Here is a 16,265-nt window from a genome sequence, read left to right as displayed (position 1 = left end):
AAAACGTGTCTTGCTCAAGAACACATGCTGCTGGGAATCATACTCATATGATCCTATGATTGTGAGTAGGTGGTAAAAATAGATGTACGGACGGATGAAATTTTGGAGAAATATTTTAATTTAGATCACTCTAAAACAGAAAGTTTATATCATAGAATGAGGGGCAGTTTAAGAAGGGTTGGTATCTAAAGTGTTAAACATCTTGATTTATAAAACATGATCAATTCCTCAATTAGGTAACACAGGGCCACGAAGAATGAGAGATGGGGGACATGGCTTTTCAAATGATTTTTTTAAAGAACACATTAAAATAGAAAGTAAAATTCATTAAAACCAGGAATTGGAAGTTATTTTAGTATTGTCTCATATAAAACAAATAAAAAATAGATAATACATATAGATTTATAACATCGAAATACATAAATACAGGTTTAAAAAATAACCAAAAACAAACCCCAGTTATATATAACAAGACTATTTAAATTTCAATTTCTATATTAATATTAAAAACAAATACTTTAAAATATTCCATTTATAAACAAAAATAGAATATATGCATGCATACATATATATATATATATATATATATATATATATATATGTATATAAAAAAATTATATAAAAATATTTTTTCCTATAATATGAATCACATGATGCATTATAAGAAATTTACAATTTTTTTCCCACCAAAATAGAGTATTAAAAGGTTGATTTCTTTATACATATTCCCTTTTTCAAATTTTTTATTTTTATTCATGCATTTTATAATTTTTTGTTAACAAGTCCATAAGAATGAGTGATTCATTTTTGTGACCAGAAAATCTCACCGGGTAAATTTGCTATGAATTGGTAAATCAGACTGTCAATAGAAAATGTTTACATCATCATCTTGTTTCATGCCAGTTTCTTGGTATCTTTATTGATGTTTGGTATTCATTGGACAAGGGATTGAACTACTAGCTGATTGGTTAATAATTGATAACAATATATCATAATACGATGTACTTGTGACCAAGATATTTAAACACAGGTTGGTTTGGTTCACTGACATGTTGACTTCAGATCCTTCAATAGATATAGCAAGCAATAAAATGTACTGTCCCAGTACAGGCTTGATCCTTGCAGTAAAATAGACTCTGCCAGTATAGATTTGAGATCCATCTTTAGATAAAGATTATAGTAAAATGGAAGTGACAATATAGGCTTCTATAGATAAAGCTTGTAATCCAGTGGACTCTACCATTAGAAGCTTTGGATCCTTATAAATATATAAGTTGCAGTGAAATGGACTCTGCTAGAACACATGTGATTTATACAAAGTGCATGAAAACCACTTTCTAAATGATTTCCAAGAATTCAAGCAGTTACAAAACCCCTTTTGCAATGACTGTATCATAGACCAACTTTGTAGTTATACTGACTGCACTGAAGTGTGATAAAAGAGTGAGTTATTATTACAAAGATTTAAGGTAAGAGTTTTTCTTCAGAGATACCATTTCTGGTTGCAGGATCAGATTGATTAAGTCTTGAGAGAAATTTTGAGATGTCAAAGTGAGAAAAAGAAATTATTATTTTCAAGATGCATGCATGTATATTATATATATATTGAAAGAGAGGGGGGGGGGGTAATGTGTGTGTGTATATATTTTTAGACACGCATACACATACACACACACCCAAGTGTACACCAGTTGTTCATGCTAGCAGATAAAAAGGTTAATAAAGCTAAGTCAGTTTCAGGCCACAGTTCCAATTCCCATCATATCACTTCACCAGGTTCATTTACTAAGTGTGACTAGAATATAGTAATAGCATATGGAAATATTTATTTATATTAAAAAATTTGATAACTTAAAATTTTCAAGAAACTGTCAAGAAGAGAGTGATTTAAACAACACAAACACACATGAATATGAGCAATAACATTACTTTTTCTATTATGTAGACTTACTCAAAATTAAAAGCAGCATCTCTAACACTATGGAAGAGTCACATTAACCATTTATATTACATACACTTTCATTTATTTCTTTAACCTTCTAGTATTTAAACCAGCCATGTCTAGTCAAAATATTCTGCCTGTTTTATGATTAAATTGACCAGATCCAGCCACTCACACCTACCCTACAATGCCACCCTAAAAATAAACAATCGCATCATTAAAATCTTAAATCCACAAGATAATGCATGATAAACTCAAAACAATGAGAATAAATAGACAATATATTTGACAGAGTAATCTGAATGCTAAAAGGTTAGTTAATATATCAGATAACATTCAAACTGGCAAATTTGGCCTAAATATTCAACCAGTTTTTTGTTCAAAGAGGCCAGGTCTAGCCTCTCACACCTACACTTCAAAGTCTTTCTAAAACTAAACAATCACACTGTCAAAATCTCAAAGCAGCATGTTAATACATGATAGATAGATAAGTATTAAATTTGACAGAATAATCTGAATGCTACAGATTTAAATTGTTATACAGTTTCATTGTGTTCTTGTGATTGCATCACATAGTTGCATAATGTTTGAGATGAGTGTAGGCAAGGCTGTCTGGTTAAGAAGTTCAGTTTTCAATCACATGGTTCTTTGGTTCAATTCCAATATCTAGAATGCATTCTAACATAACCTTACATTAACCAATACCTTAAGAGTGGAAAAAATGGAAACTGTGTAAATGTCAAAATAATGTTATTATAAAGTACTTTTAAGAATAGCAACTAGGCATTTGCTGATGGTACAACTTTATGCTGATAGTAGAGTAAAATTTTATTGTGAAGACGGAATTAACTGGGGATTCAAGTTTTGCCCTCAACTGACATGAAGAAAGGATCTAAAAACCAACAACAACATAAAAAATTAGAAATTCATTATATAAGCTAATTTTGCAGACTATACCTGAGAGAGAGAGAGAGAGAGAGAGAGAGAGAGATAGAGATAGAGAGAGAGAGAGAGAGAGAGAGAGAGAGAGAGAGAGAGAGAGAGAAAGAGAGAGAGAGAGAGAGAGAGAGAATCAAAGTGATGAGGCACAGAGCCTTTAATATGTTCAATGCTATGGGTATTACAAATGAATTGTAAAGGGATCTTGTCGGAATTTACAAATTATGTAAAGTCTGATAGATGTGACCAAATGAAATTGGTTCAAAAAGTGTGACTTATTCTGAGAGGGACTCACAAGGAATGAATATGAAAAAAATCCTGTTTGAATAGAGGTAAGTTTTTGATAGAAATTACTATAGTTGGGTGTAGCAACAGAAGCTATTGAGACACCTGAATTTAGTATATTCTTAAAAGGATTAGTGTGGGCAATGAGAGGATTATATGTAAGTTACAAGAAAGGATTTTTAAACTCAAGTCAGACAAAATCAGCCAATGAAGCAAATACTATACTTAGTAATAAATACAAATAAAAGAATGTCTTGATAAATATTACAGTATGCCTGACAATAAACATTCTTTTGTTCACTTTGATATATCAAAATTTCTTTTGAGGAATTAAAAATATAGCAATAAAACCTGCATATGCTGTACAATGAAACAAGCTAAAAAATAAGGCAGAAAATAAAGTTCTTAAATATAAGTTTGATAATTCGCAAATTAATGACTTTTAAGAAATTAAAATTAGATTTTAAGAAATTACAATTGCGCTTTAAAGGAATTTAAATATAAAGAATCTTGTAAAGTGAAACAAAATAGTTTGTGCACAGTCAAATGGCATTATAAGTCAAAACTTGACAAATATTCCAACTTGAATTACACAAAAATCTAATCACAAAGAGATTAGGTTCTGTGATTAGGTTTTCTTATTAAAGGTCAATTTCTCATTTAAAAAGGCTAAATATTCTATGTAAAGAAAATAGATCATCTTAGATATAAACCTTGATGTATAGTTTATAGAATAATCAAAGAGTATATGCTTCCTAACCAATCTATTATATGTTTAAAGAACCATTATATACATACAATAGAGTTTCTTAAAAAGTAGGTGGCTAAAAGAAGAAAAAAAAAAAAATGGAAAGATTAAAAAAAAAAAAAAGAAGAAGCAATGGTCCATTCTGAAGGATGTATTTATCTTTGTGTCCACTTTCTCTTCGCAACTATTATCTCCTTGAGTGAGACACGTGTTAGTAACTGAAGCAAACAGAAAAAAAAGAAGAAAAAGAAAAGAAAAGAATATATATATGTAACTTTAGTTATTGATTTTATTAAACTCTCAACATTTTTAAATACAGCCGAACCAAAACACATAGTAATGAAACAATACAAAAAAAAATAATAATACTAAAACAATGTTTGAATGGAATTATTCCTGTAGAGAGGGAAAAATACTCAAAGAGAAACATTAGTCTTTTAACAATGTAATATTTTTTTACAATATCCTGATATCCAGAAAGCAATTTTGTCACACATATTCTATGCATATCATATATTATAAATTTAAATATAAAATAGAATTTTGATAATTTCCAACTTTGCATAAAAATAAAACAGTTTCTGTTTTGTTTTGTGTTTTTTTCTAAAATACAATAACAACAATGAAAAATGAGAAAAATATCATTATCAAATTAGAATGTTATTTCTCTGTTATGAAAAACAAACCCCATAACTGTATTAGTTGACAGACAACCACGCAGTTCTGTAACTAAAAGTTTATTGCATAAAATAGACCAAGAAAGAAAGGTTTTCATAGTAGTCAAAATTCAATGAACCCATAATGCATTGAAGAAATAGGTGTGTAACTGGGTAAATAAACGTGAGGACTCTGATACTAAATAAACCCTTTGCTTGTCCTTTGTATAACATGGGATACACAGGATTTATTTCTGTAGTGTCCATGTATCATATATGGTACACATTCTCAATGTTTGGACTTACGAAAGGAAAGCTTTCTACTACCCAGAACGTATGAGACATAGAATAATTAAAAGTTTAAAAACAATCATGGACGTTTAGAATAAACTTATGAAAATGCTTAGGAACAGGCAAAGGGTTAATAGAAAATGCGAGTGAGCATGTATATATGTGCGTGAGATCAACATCTATGAAGAATTAAGTGCATATGTGTGTTTGTAGATAATTATAACACCTTATATAAGTATAGCAAAATCTGTAAGCAAGGGTCTATCTTTGTGAATAGGCACTGGTTTTAAATGGTACATTGTGAAAGAGTGGTTCATAAAGGATTCAGTTGAGTAAAGAAAGACAGAAAAACAAATAGAAGCAATTTAAGTTAAAGATTTTAAATAAGAAGGGGGACAACTCCGGGTGTTCCATAGCAGAAATAACTTTATTCAGCCTTTGGAAACTACATCCAATGTGTGGAGCTTTTAGCTTCCTCAATGAAGCTTGTGGATGTATTTCAATAACATAACTGATTTATAAGAGCTATTTCTGCCAAGGTATTTACAATGCCATGTAGTATCCAGATAAAAATATCGTTAATACCTTTGTCATTCACTTGTTTCAGTCAACTGGATTGCAGCCATGCTGGGGTACCACCTTGAAGAGTTTAATAAAACAAAATGATCCTAGTACTTTTCTTAAAGTCTGATAGTTATCCTATCAGTCTCTTTTGCTAAACCACTAGGCTACATGGACGTAAACAAACCAACACTGGTTGTCAAGTGGAGAAGGAGACAGACACATACATACATATTTTATATATATATATATATATATATATATATATATATATATGATGGGCTTCCACACAGTTTCCCTCTATTAAATTCCATCACATGGTATTGGTCAGTCCAGGATAATAATAGAAGACACTTCACTGATGAGCTATACTGTGGGACTGAAACTGAAACCACGGAGTTGCAAAACCAAGGTGCCTGCATTTTGGGAATTAACAACATCCACTTGAACAGTTAATGACATAATTTTTGTCACATGTTTACAATGTTGATTAAATATTTAGATCAAATTAAAACTTTCTTTTGAACATTTAAAATATCTATAGCCAAGACTTCTTTTAAACCCCATCCTCCTATTAGAAAAAATTGAATGGGCATAAGGAAAAATAATGTTCCTTTCTAAGAAATAATATTTCTTGATGACTTTTACATTTTTCAACGAATACATATCAATGAAGCATTGTTTTTTTACAGCTGGATACTCGCCCTGTTGCTCACCCTTGTTTCTGAAAAAAGGGAGATCTCATTCTAATTGTCTTTGAAAGCACAGAACTACTGAATGATTTGTTAACAAGGATATGTCAATAAATGTCGTCCATGGCTCAGTGAGTTTTTTGTGGTGTTGTGTGTGTATGTGTGTGTGTGCATGCACACAAATGTTTTTAGTTATTTTATATAAAACCAAAACAAAGCAAGTTATTAAAAATTAATAGTAAAGGTTTGTACTTTTAACTGGTATTTCAATATTTTGGGGACAGGGCCGCTTCTTCAGAAAATCTTCAGAGAGAAAGTTTTATTAACTAACTTTTCTGTTCTGTTGTATATATGTATGAAGGGTTGTTTGGAGTTGCTATATTTGCTACTGTAGCAACACAAAACAACTTTTCACAGATACACACTACAGAACAGAGAAGTCAGCTAACAAAACCTTTCTTCTGTAAATTTCCTGAAGAAGGGTTCCTAATCTCAAAATATTGAAATACCAAGTGAAAGTGCAAACCATTGACTTGTATTATTAATTTTTAATAACATGCAATATTTTTGGCTTTGAAAAAATAATTAAAAACATTTATATGACAATGCTTCAGAAAACAGATTCCATGAATCAAACTTTCTCACAAGCCATTGGTCAGTCCAAGGTTATAGTATTTAGTGAGGTCTATTTTGGTATGTTTTTTATGGCTGGATGCCCTTCCTAATGCCAACCATGTTACAGAGTGGGCTGGGTGCTTTTTATGTGGCATATACCACCAGTATGCAACTATATGTGTGTGCGTATATATATATATATATATATATATATATATATATAATTCTATAACCACATAAATCAATCAATCTATCTATATATATAATTGTATACCCACGTAGTTTGTCATAGTTATAGGGTTTGCATATCCCAGGGAACCCTGAGAGTTATGCCGGTAAGAGTTTAAGTCCCAGATAGATTAAAGTGTAGAGGTCCGATAACTAGCAATCCCCTGGTTACACTGAGTAGGGATTGGTCACATGACTAATTTTCAAAATACCATTGTTGCAGGAACAGCAACAAAGGGAAATAACACAACTATAGGTGATGTACTTTCCGAGTCACTGGAAGATACATGTATGAATGAAAGAAGGGAAAGCTGCAAGAGGCAAAGAGATCAATATTGCTATAATCTGATGCTATGCTTCAACAAACAATGTTGGTAAATAAACTAAGAAAGCATTCTATGACTAGCTACAAACAGAATTGTAAATCACTCTGTGACACAATCTGAAGCTTATAATGGACAACTTAAATGCAAAGGTAGGCAATGGCAATACACATAATGAAAGAGCTATAGGAATAAACAGTTGTAGCACTATAAATAATGAGAGAGGCTGCGGGAACTTGATATTACTGGATGGGATGCCAGTCTGTTGAAGGCTTAACTCTTTACCACATCATCATATTTACAAGATGAACTCATGTTCCTCTAACAGAAGAAACAAAAGTCAGATTAATCCTCTAATGATCAACAGCCCCTAGAGTTGGTCATACTTGAATGTTAGAGTGAAGACGAGAAGTAATGTTCATAGCAACAACCACTTGGTTACAATAGCTGACACTGAACTAGAAACTAAGGAGATCATGGTGAAATAACTTTAATAAGAAGTATACTTTTGCCCTCCTATTGTACAGCAAATTGTGGGCTCTGGCTGAAATGAAAAGTCAGATGCAGTCAGACCCAGATGAAGTCAACACTAAACAGAAACTAAACAGAATGACATGGTTCTAAACCCAATGATGCTTGTTGGGGTACAAAAAAAAAAAAAAGGAGAAAGTGGGAGATGAGAGCAGACACAGGGTACATCACAGGCACAAAGAAGTTCTTAGAGATTAAGTCAAAGAGTGTTTGAGAGAAATGCAAACTGCTGTAGAAGGAGGTTGAGGAACAAGGGAAGATGATGGTAATAGTGGACAAATGAATTTCTGTGGACAGATCTGCTAGCTAAGCAGAAAATGCAACCAGAATTAGATGCAAGGAGAGGCATGAAACCTGCCCTTCACATCAAAAGGTTATAATAACTTTATGCATAAAGTGGATAATAGTGACCACAGTATCAAAGTGACAACTGGAGTAAAGCAAAGCTTCATGATGTTATTAGCTGCTGCTTAACATATTCAGACTGGGTGATGGAGCAAACAACTGAACACCAGCCAAGAGGCATCTCATGAACCCACTTTAAAACACTGGCAGGTTTTGACTTCACAGATGACCTTGTACTTATACCCCCACCCCAAGCACTACCACCACACACCAGCACCTACAGAAAAAAAAAAAATCAACAGGTTTAGAAACTTTCATTAGTAAATTAGGAATGAAGAATCACCCAGAAGAAGACAGTGGTAGTAACAATAAACATCTCAAATCCCTCATCAATCACAGCAGATGGAGCAGGTTTACCCACAAGAAAGGTTCACTTATTTCGACAGTGTTCTCAGATATGATGGAAGACATCAAGAAATGTCTCAGCAAGGTAAAAAACACCTTCAAAAGATTGAATAATATATGGCAGTCCATTTCATCAACACCAAGCTGAAATTATATCAGAGCAGAGTTGGAGTATGAAAGTGACTACCTCAAGCTCTCTGTCTTCCACACTGATAAGATTAGAATATTGTAGGTCTTCAAGCTTAACACTATCTCCAATCAATTATTCATCCAAAATAGACAAGGAAACAGGAAAACCATTATCATAAGTGGACAACATCATGAGTGGATTGCTGTTTACTGGATGATAGAAGGAAGAGAGGAAGGTCCCAGAATATCAGATACCTAAAAGTAGAGAGTTGAAGACTATGAACCACACATAGGAAACTATTTTGAAGCTTGTCTAGAATGAGCAATCGTGGCGGATCTTTATTGCTGCTAGTAGAACAAGAATGAATGAGAGATTAATTATACCTAAAGGTTCGATGTGGTTGATATTAGTGAACCATACTCAACAGTGTTTGAAATAAATTTATTGAGAAAAATATTTGAGCTTCAGGTATGAAATCAGTGGACTAACTGCAGAAATTTTTTAGGTGTAAAGAAATAATTCAGTTTGCCTACACACAAGTACAGCAGACTACATTTGGGTTATATATATAGTTTATTAGTAAAGGTTTGTTAGATATTATAATTGTTTGTGTAAATATATGTTGTTTTATAACACAGGTGTGTAATGAGAATTTTGTGCATGGAAAAATATATATATATAAATTTAATTATATATGTGTGTGCATATATATATATATATATATATATATATATACACACACACACACACAATTTAATCATATAGATAAATGTATGCATACACATATACATACATATATATAATTATATACAATTCAAAACATAAGACTGGGATATTTTAGAGTATTTCTAATTTGATGTTACATATGTTTCATTATGGGATATGAATAACAAGTCATAGATGTTTCTTCAACATGTATTCCTTTGTAACTCTTATCCTGTAATGAAACATGTGTAACAGAATTAAATTATAAATATACCAAATTTTTGCAGTCTTTTATAGAAATTTCAAATGCTATATAAGTCTGATTCAAAATAAAACATCTACATACATACATTTGATTGTTTTGAACATGAAGATGTGCTTCATGAGGACACAACTTGGATTATATATATAATTCAATACGAAAAATATGAAAGACCGAAAATGGAATTCACAAGACTCTTTATTCAGAACCAGTATGATCATTTTGATCCATCATGAACTGGTACTTTAAAGTACTTATTTTTTAAGCCTGGTACTTATTCTATCAGTCTCTCTTGCCGAACTGTTAAGTTACAGGGACACAAACACACCAACACCAGTTGTCAAGCAGTGGGAAGGGGAGAGGGACAAACGCAGACACACACACACATACATTGAGTCATCCCATAAATAATGCAGTCTTTTTATACTTCTTTTGTTTTTCAAAATGAAGAGAAAGTTCTTTTTTCATCTAAAATATACTCTCCTTGATTTTCTAGAATGCTCTTCCATCTATCTGGTAGATTTGCAAGGCCACTCTTCCAAAATTCACTTGTCCATGACAAAAAATATTTCTCCAGTACTGTTCTGACCTCATCTACAGAATTCATATTTTTTCCATCCAAATGATCTTGAAGACTACGGAATAAATGATAATCAGATGGGGCTATGTCTGGCAAATATGGTGGGTGGGGCATCATTTCCCATTCAAACTGTTCCAGCCTTTGGAATGTCATCCTTGTATATGGCTGAGCATTATCCTGATGGAAGGACACCTTTCATCTTGAAACCAAAGATGGTCATTTTTCATCTAGTGCATATGTCGATGAATGGTTGAATGACCAAATCCAAGCGTCTCCGTTAGTTTCTCAACAGTTACAACAAAATTTTGTTCCACCAGAGTTTGCAGGATGTCCTCATCAAGCACTACATATCTTCCAGGATGAGGCTCATCTTCTAGGCTGTAGTTTCCGGCTTGGAATTTATGGAACCACCCTTGACACTGACTTATGCTTACTGTCCAATCCCCATATAGTGCATTAATATTCCTTGCACTTTCCATTGTATTGCTGCCTTTATTGAACTCATAAAGCAAAATGTGCTGAATATGCTCCTTTGTGACTTCCATTATAGCTTTGAAATAATAACTGTTAAATTCGAACTGCACTCTTCAAAACTTGCACTAAGGATAAAAACATGGTAAAATTACTATCTGCTTTTACAGCAATTTGATGCAGGTAGTTTATCCTGTCCCCCTCTGACTTTTAGTTCATGCAATTGAAAAAAAAACTGCATTATTTATGTGATGACCCAACATACAACGGGCTTCTTTCAGTTTCTGTCTACCAAATCTATACACAGAACTTTGGTTGGACCAAGGCTATAGTAGAAGACGCTTGCCCAAGGTGCTATGCAGTGAAACTGAACTTGGAACTGTGTGGTGGAAAAGCAAGCTTCTTACCAAACAGCCATGCCTATGCCTATGTATATTGTATGTTTTTATTTAACTGTGTCTTATTATCAGTGTATTCCTTTTTCATTAACTTTATTTTATTAATTTTTTGATTGCCTATTCTTTTATTTTTGTATATTTTATTTTATTGCTTATATGGGAAGGATTCTGCCTTTATATCTCAGTTTATTATTGAGATGGATAGTATGCTATAATAAGCAAAATGTATTTTTCTTTTATTCTTTTGTTTCACTCATTTGACTGTGGCCATGCTGGAGCACCACCTTTAAGGACTTTCTAGTTGGAGAAATCCACCCCAGGACTTATTTTCTGTAAGCCTAATACTTATTCTATTGAGCTCTTTTGCCAAACTGCTATGTTTATGGGGATGTAATCACACCAATATCAGATGTGATGGCGGAGTGGGGGGGGGGGCAAAACACAGACACACACACACATATATATATATGTGACGGGCTTCTTTCAGTTTCTGACTACCAAATCCACTCACAAGGCTTTGGTCAGGCCATTGCTATAGTAGAAGACACTTGCCCAAGGTGCCATGCAGAGGGACTGAACCCAGAACCATGTGGTTAGGAAGCAAGCTTCTTATAATACAGCCACGCCTATAGAAATAGGTGTAATGATAAATAAAAAATGAGGTACTTTTTGAAAAGTCACTGGAAGAAATTCATCTGCACCTATAATGCATGATAACTGTTTCTATAGTATCTCACCTGTAAGGTACTGGTGCATGATGGGTTGAAACGATTGTAGTGGTTCTGAATAAAGAGTCTCATGAATTCCACTTTCTGTCTTTGATTTTTTATATATAAACGCTATGGACACAAAGGAATTACTGAAATAAATCCAGTGGCATATACCACCATACAGTTGTTGACATCAGATAGTCGAATGAGCTTTAAATAACATACTACAAGGTGTATATACAAATATAATATTATTACAATATATATATACTAATACACACACACACACACACATATATATATATACACGCATATATATATATGTATATATATATATATATATACATATATATGCATATATATACATATATATATATGTATGTATGTATGTATGTATATGTATATGTGTATATAGTAAATCCCAAAAAGAACAAGCAGAAAAAAATGACAACGCGAGTATGTGGTACATGTAATGTATAAGCAGAGGCTCAGGAAAGGAAAGAAATGCATATATATGTGTGTGTGTGTGTGTGTGTAGTATATATATATATATATATATATATATACGCACACACATTTCATTGTATATATGTGTCATGAAATGTAACAATACAAAATACAAAAATATATATAATTTTTACTGCTAACATCATTTGAATTAGGCACATAACATTGACTTTCTTGAATATTTAAAATAAAATCTATATAACTACTTCACTAAATATACCAAAACCAAATATGCCTCCCAAATTAAAAATTCTTGATTAAATAATTGTAAAGCAAACACTTCAATCAATGAAATATGATTGTCAACGGTTTGATATAGGTAAATAAAATAAAATTTTTAAAAAATGAAAAACAGGCAATAAGAAACAGTGATTTCACTGTCTTGACAAACTTATTACTCACACAACTATAAATGTACATACACACACATTGTTATTTCATAAGAATTCTGAGAGAGTGAGAAATAATTCTTTTCCGGAATATCTTGAAGTGTTTACATAGAGATATAAATAACATACATAAAGTCGAAGGAAGCCTTTGACTTTTCCTATCCAGAAGGATTTTCCAACCCAATATTTACATGATTTATGTGTGCTTCATGAGATTCCCCAAAAGAATATACATATATAGATACACACACACACACACATGTAATAATATACATATATATGTATATGTATATTATTATATATATATATATATAGATATATATATATATATTTTGTTGTACTTGGGGATGGTCATATTGCCAGTTTAGCCAATATTTGCTAAAACAAATATATATATATATTATATGTAATAAAACATAACAAGGTAAAATATCAAATATTTTTACTGCAAACTATGAGGTACAAATGTATATGTATGTTTAAATAAGATATAAACTACACACACACTCTCTCTCTCTCTCTCTCTCTCTCTCTATATATATATATATATATATATATATGAATATATAAAAACTATCATGTATATACACACACATATGTGTAAACTATATAATTATCAATCATTCAAAATACGGATACATTCTCTTATTGATTCATATCTCATTACAGAAGGAATATACATAAATTCCTTCAGTAAAAGACAACAAACACTTTGGAAAAATAAAAATCACAGTCTTTTCAGGTGTGCAACATGTCTTGCACTGCATTGTGCAGTTGTCTGAATATTTGTTTAATTGAATATGTAGATGTGTATATCTATGTATGGATGGTAAATATTTGTAGTTAAATAGTATAACAGAAGCAGGGGTTGTAAAAAAAAATCTCCCTTTGTTGTGAAATAACTTAGAAGGTCTTCAATATACCAAGATATGAATGTTATAAATAAATAAATAAATATGATATACAAAGGCAAAAGGAACAAATAAAAATGAGAAAATCTTCCATAAGCATCCCCTCTCCCTTCATAAACACAGTCACATGTATGTATGTGTGTGTGCATATATGTATCATCATCATGGATAATGATGCTATAATCACATAAGCTTTGGTTGTCCAGTAAAGTGGTAATCACAGAACTGATCCTAATCAAAGAAGAATCACATGGGAATATTTAAAAAAACCCATTTAAAACAGCAAATTACTTTAAGATGTAAATCTGTCAGACACCAAAGCATGAAAGAGAATCAAATTCTACTGGAATTATCAGTATACTGCTGACAGTAAAGAAGGGATAGCCTCATTCTTTCTTTCCATAGATGTAGGTTTTATATCTAATAAAATTGATTAAATATATAATAAAATAAATAGTTAAATATGAATACTGAGATTTTTGTTTTTAAATTCTGAAGTTTCAATTCTTGAAAGAGATTACACATTTAAATATTTCTCACATTTTAAAAGAGATCTTTTTACACATTTTTATCTAAATATATGGCCAATTTTGTAAATAGAAAAGATATCATCCTCAAGAAAAATCTGTTTTCCATGCTGGCATGGGTTGGACTAATGGATGGATTAAATTAGTTTCATTATAAGACAAGCAACTTACTCATCTATTTCTGGGTTGTAATTAATGTAGAAAATTCTACCAGATTTTTTTTTTTACTTCGATGAGAAATAATGTTTGGGATTTTAAATATTAAAACAGAGGTAGATTAAATGACAAAAAATAATTGCTAGTAATGACTCTGAAGAAAGTCAAAATAAAAGAACTGTATTCTAGCAGTTATAGAAATGCTATAATATAGTATCAAAAGTACTTTGGCATTTTTATAATATGTGGTGATACATATTATCTTTGTAGAAAGTTGCTAGGTAAAAATCAATCAGTTACTATTTCAACTGTTAAAACTCTTTGAAAAATTGTTTTTGGAGTGAAATTGTTTTAAAATAGATTTGTTTTCACCATTGAATTTAAAGAATTAATTTAGAGCTTGTTTAATCATGAAGACATGCTGCCTAGTGGTTAGAGTGAATCATGGTTTCAATTCCTGGATTGGGTGGTGTATTGTGATCTTGAGAAAAACATTTCATTTCGTGTTGATCAGGTTTACTTAGCAGAAACTGAGTTCCAGCAACAGCTGAGAAGTTAACCCTGCGAAGAACTGGGGTCCCATTCAGTGTTCCAGTCTCAGTCACTTATACACCAAGATTTGCCTATAAGAGTCCTATGGCCTATGACAAACCTAAGCTGAGGCCCTAATTCTAAGTCATATAATCTAGAAATTGATGAATAAATCTATTCCACCCATCAGGTGGCACAATTAACATTGGTCACAAGATTCATTTGAAGGAAAAAGGCTTAGTGTCTAGATTAGCTAAAATATGTATATACATACACACACACACATATGTATGTATGTCTGTGGGTGTATGTATATATGTATGCATATACATGTGTATATATACATTATATATCTGCACATATATATGTGTGTGTGTGTGTGTCTGTATGTATAATAGATGTATGTGTGTGTGTGTGTTTATGTATGTATATATATATATGTATGTATATGTGTATTTGTGTGTGTATAACACAACAAAACCTCAATTAGAAGTGATGAAATCCCTGGATAATGATGAATATGATAAATATATAGCAGCAAGTGTGATTAAAATGAAGGCAGTGAAGATGACGCGTCCAGTGGTATTAAAGGGCATATGCTGGCGGATATACTTTAAGGCCAGTTTGTTTTCATTAGAGCGGAACGTGATGACAATACTCACCAGGAATGCGAAAGCATCCGCAGCAATGAGCATATAGAAGACGTAATTCCAGTTCCGTTGTGACAAGATCCCTGTTAATAATGGTCCCAGAGCAGCACCTAGGTAATAGATAAAATACAGTACAGTGTAATGAACATACATGTGTGCGTGTGTGTGTGCGTGTGTGTATGTATGTATATATATATAAGTTCAAAAAACAATAACAAAAAAACAACAAAGTGAGGACGTGATATGGATAGTGTTATTGGACGCTCAGGAAAGGAAAGAGAGAGTGTATGACGTTTCGGGCGTAGCCCTTCGTCGGAAAGATGGAAAGTTCGGAGAATGGAAGAACGGAGAAAGAGGAAAATGGTACCGATGCCCACGAGGTTACATTATGAAAAGACCGGAAGAGGAAACACCAAGCATCATACATCATAATTTTGAAATATCTATAAAACCGTCAAAAGCTTGTTTATTTTTATGTTTTTTGATTTATTATTAGTGTTGTTTAATATGTTTTGCTAAAATTACTGTTTCTTTTCAGATACCATCAGAAAAAGGAAATTAAAACACATTAAAATGACAGATCTATCAGACTTTCAAAGAGGTCAAATCGTTGGTGCTCGTAAGGCAGGTGCTAGCATAATGAAAACAGCCGAAATGTTTGGTGTATCAAGAAGTACTGTCTTGAAAGTAATGACAGCCTCTGTGAAAGAGGGAAAAACCTCCTCGTCGAAACAAAACTCTGGAAGAAAACCAAAACTTTCAGATAGGGACCATTGG

General features: G+C 32.0%; 1 protein-coding gene across 4 annotated transcripts in view; it reads right to left on the bottom strand.

Moving 5' to 3' along the window:
* Positions 1–614: 614 nt before the first annotated feature.
* LOC106872525 (glucose-6-phosphate exchanger SLC37A2) overlaps positions 615–16,265 on the bottom strand; it is a 92,321-nt gene continuing 76,670 nt past the window's right edge. For 3 of the 4 annotated variants that reach the window (XM_014919543.2, XM_014919544.2, XM_052968393.1), the window contains one exon: positions 9,119–15,598. In XM_014919543.2, coding sequence (XP_014775029.2) covers positions 15,321–15,598 — 278 coding nt within the window. In that variant the 3' untranslated portion in view covers positions 9,119–15,320. Of the gene's footprint in view, positions 4,133–9,118; positions 15,599–16,265 lie in introns of those variants that run through there. The other variant, XM_014919546.2, reaches the window with a different exon arrangement.

This window comes from Octopus bimaculoides, chromosome 5, assembly GCF_001194135.2.
Source record: "Octopus bimaculoides isolate UCB-OBI-ISO-001 chromosome 5, ASM119413v2, whole genome shotgun sequence".
Classification (NCBI taxonomy): Eukaryota; Metazoa; Mollusca; class Cephalopoda; order Octopoda; family Octopodidae; genus Octopus; species Octopus bimaculoides.
Note: the sequence above shows the minus strand (reverse complement) of the source record. Positions and strands in the feature narration are given on the sequence as shown.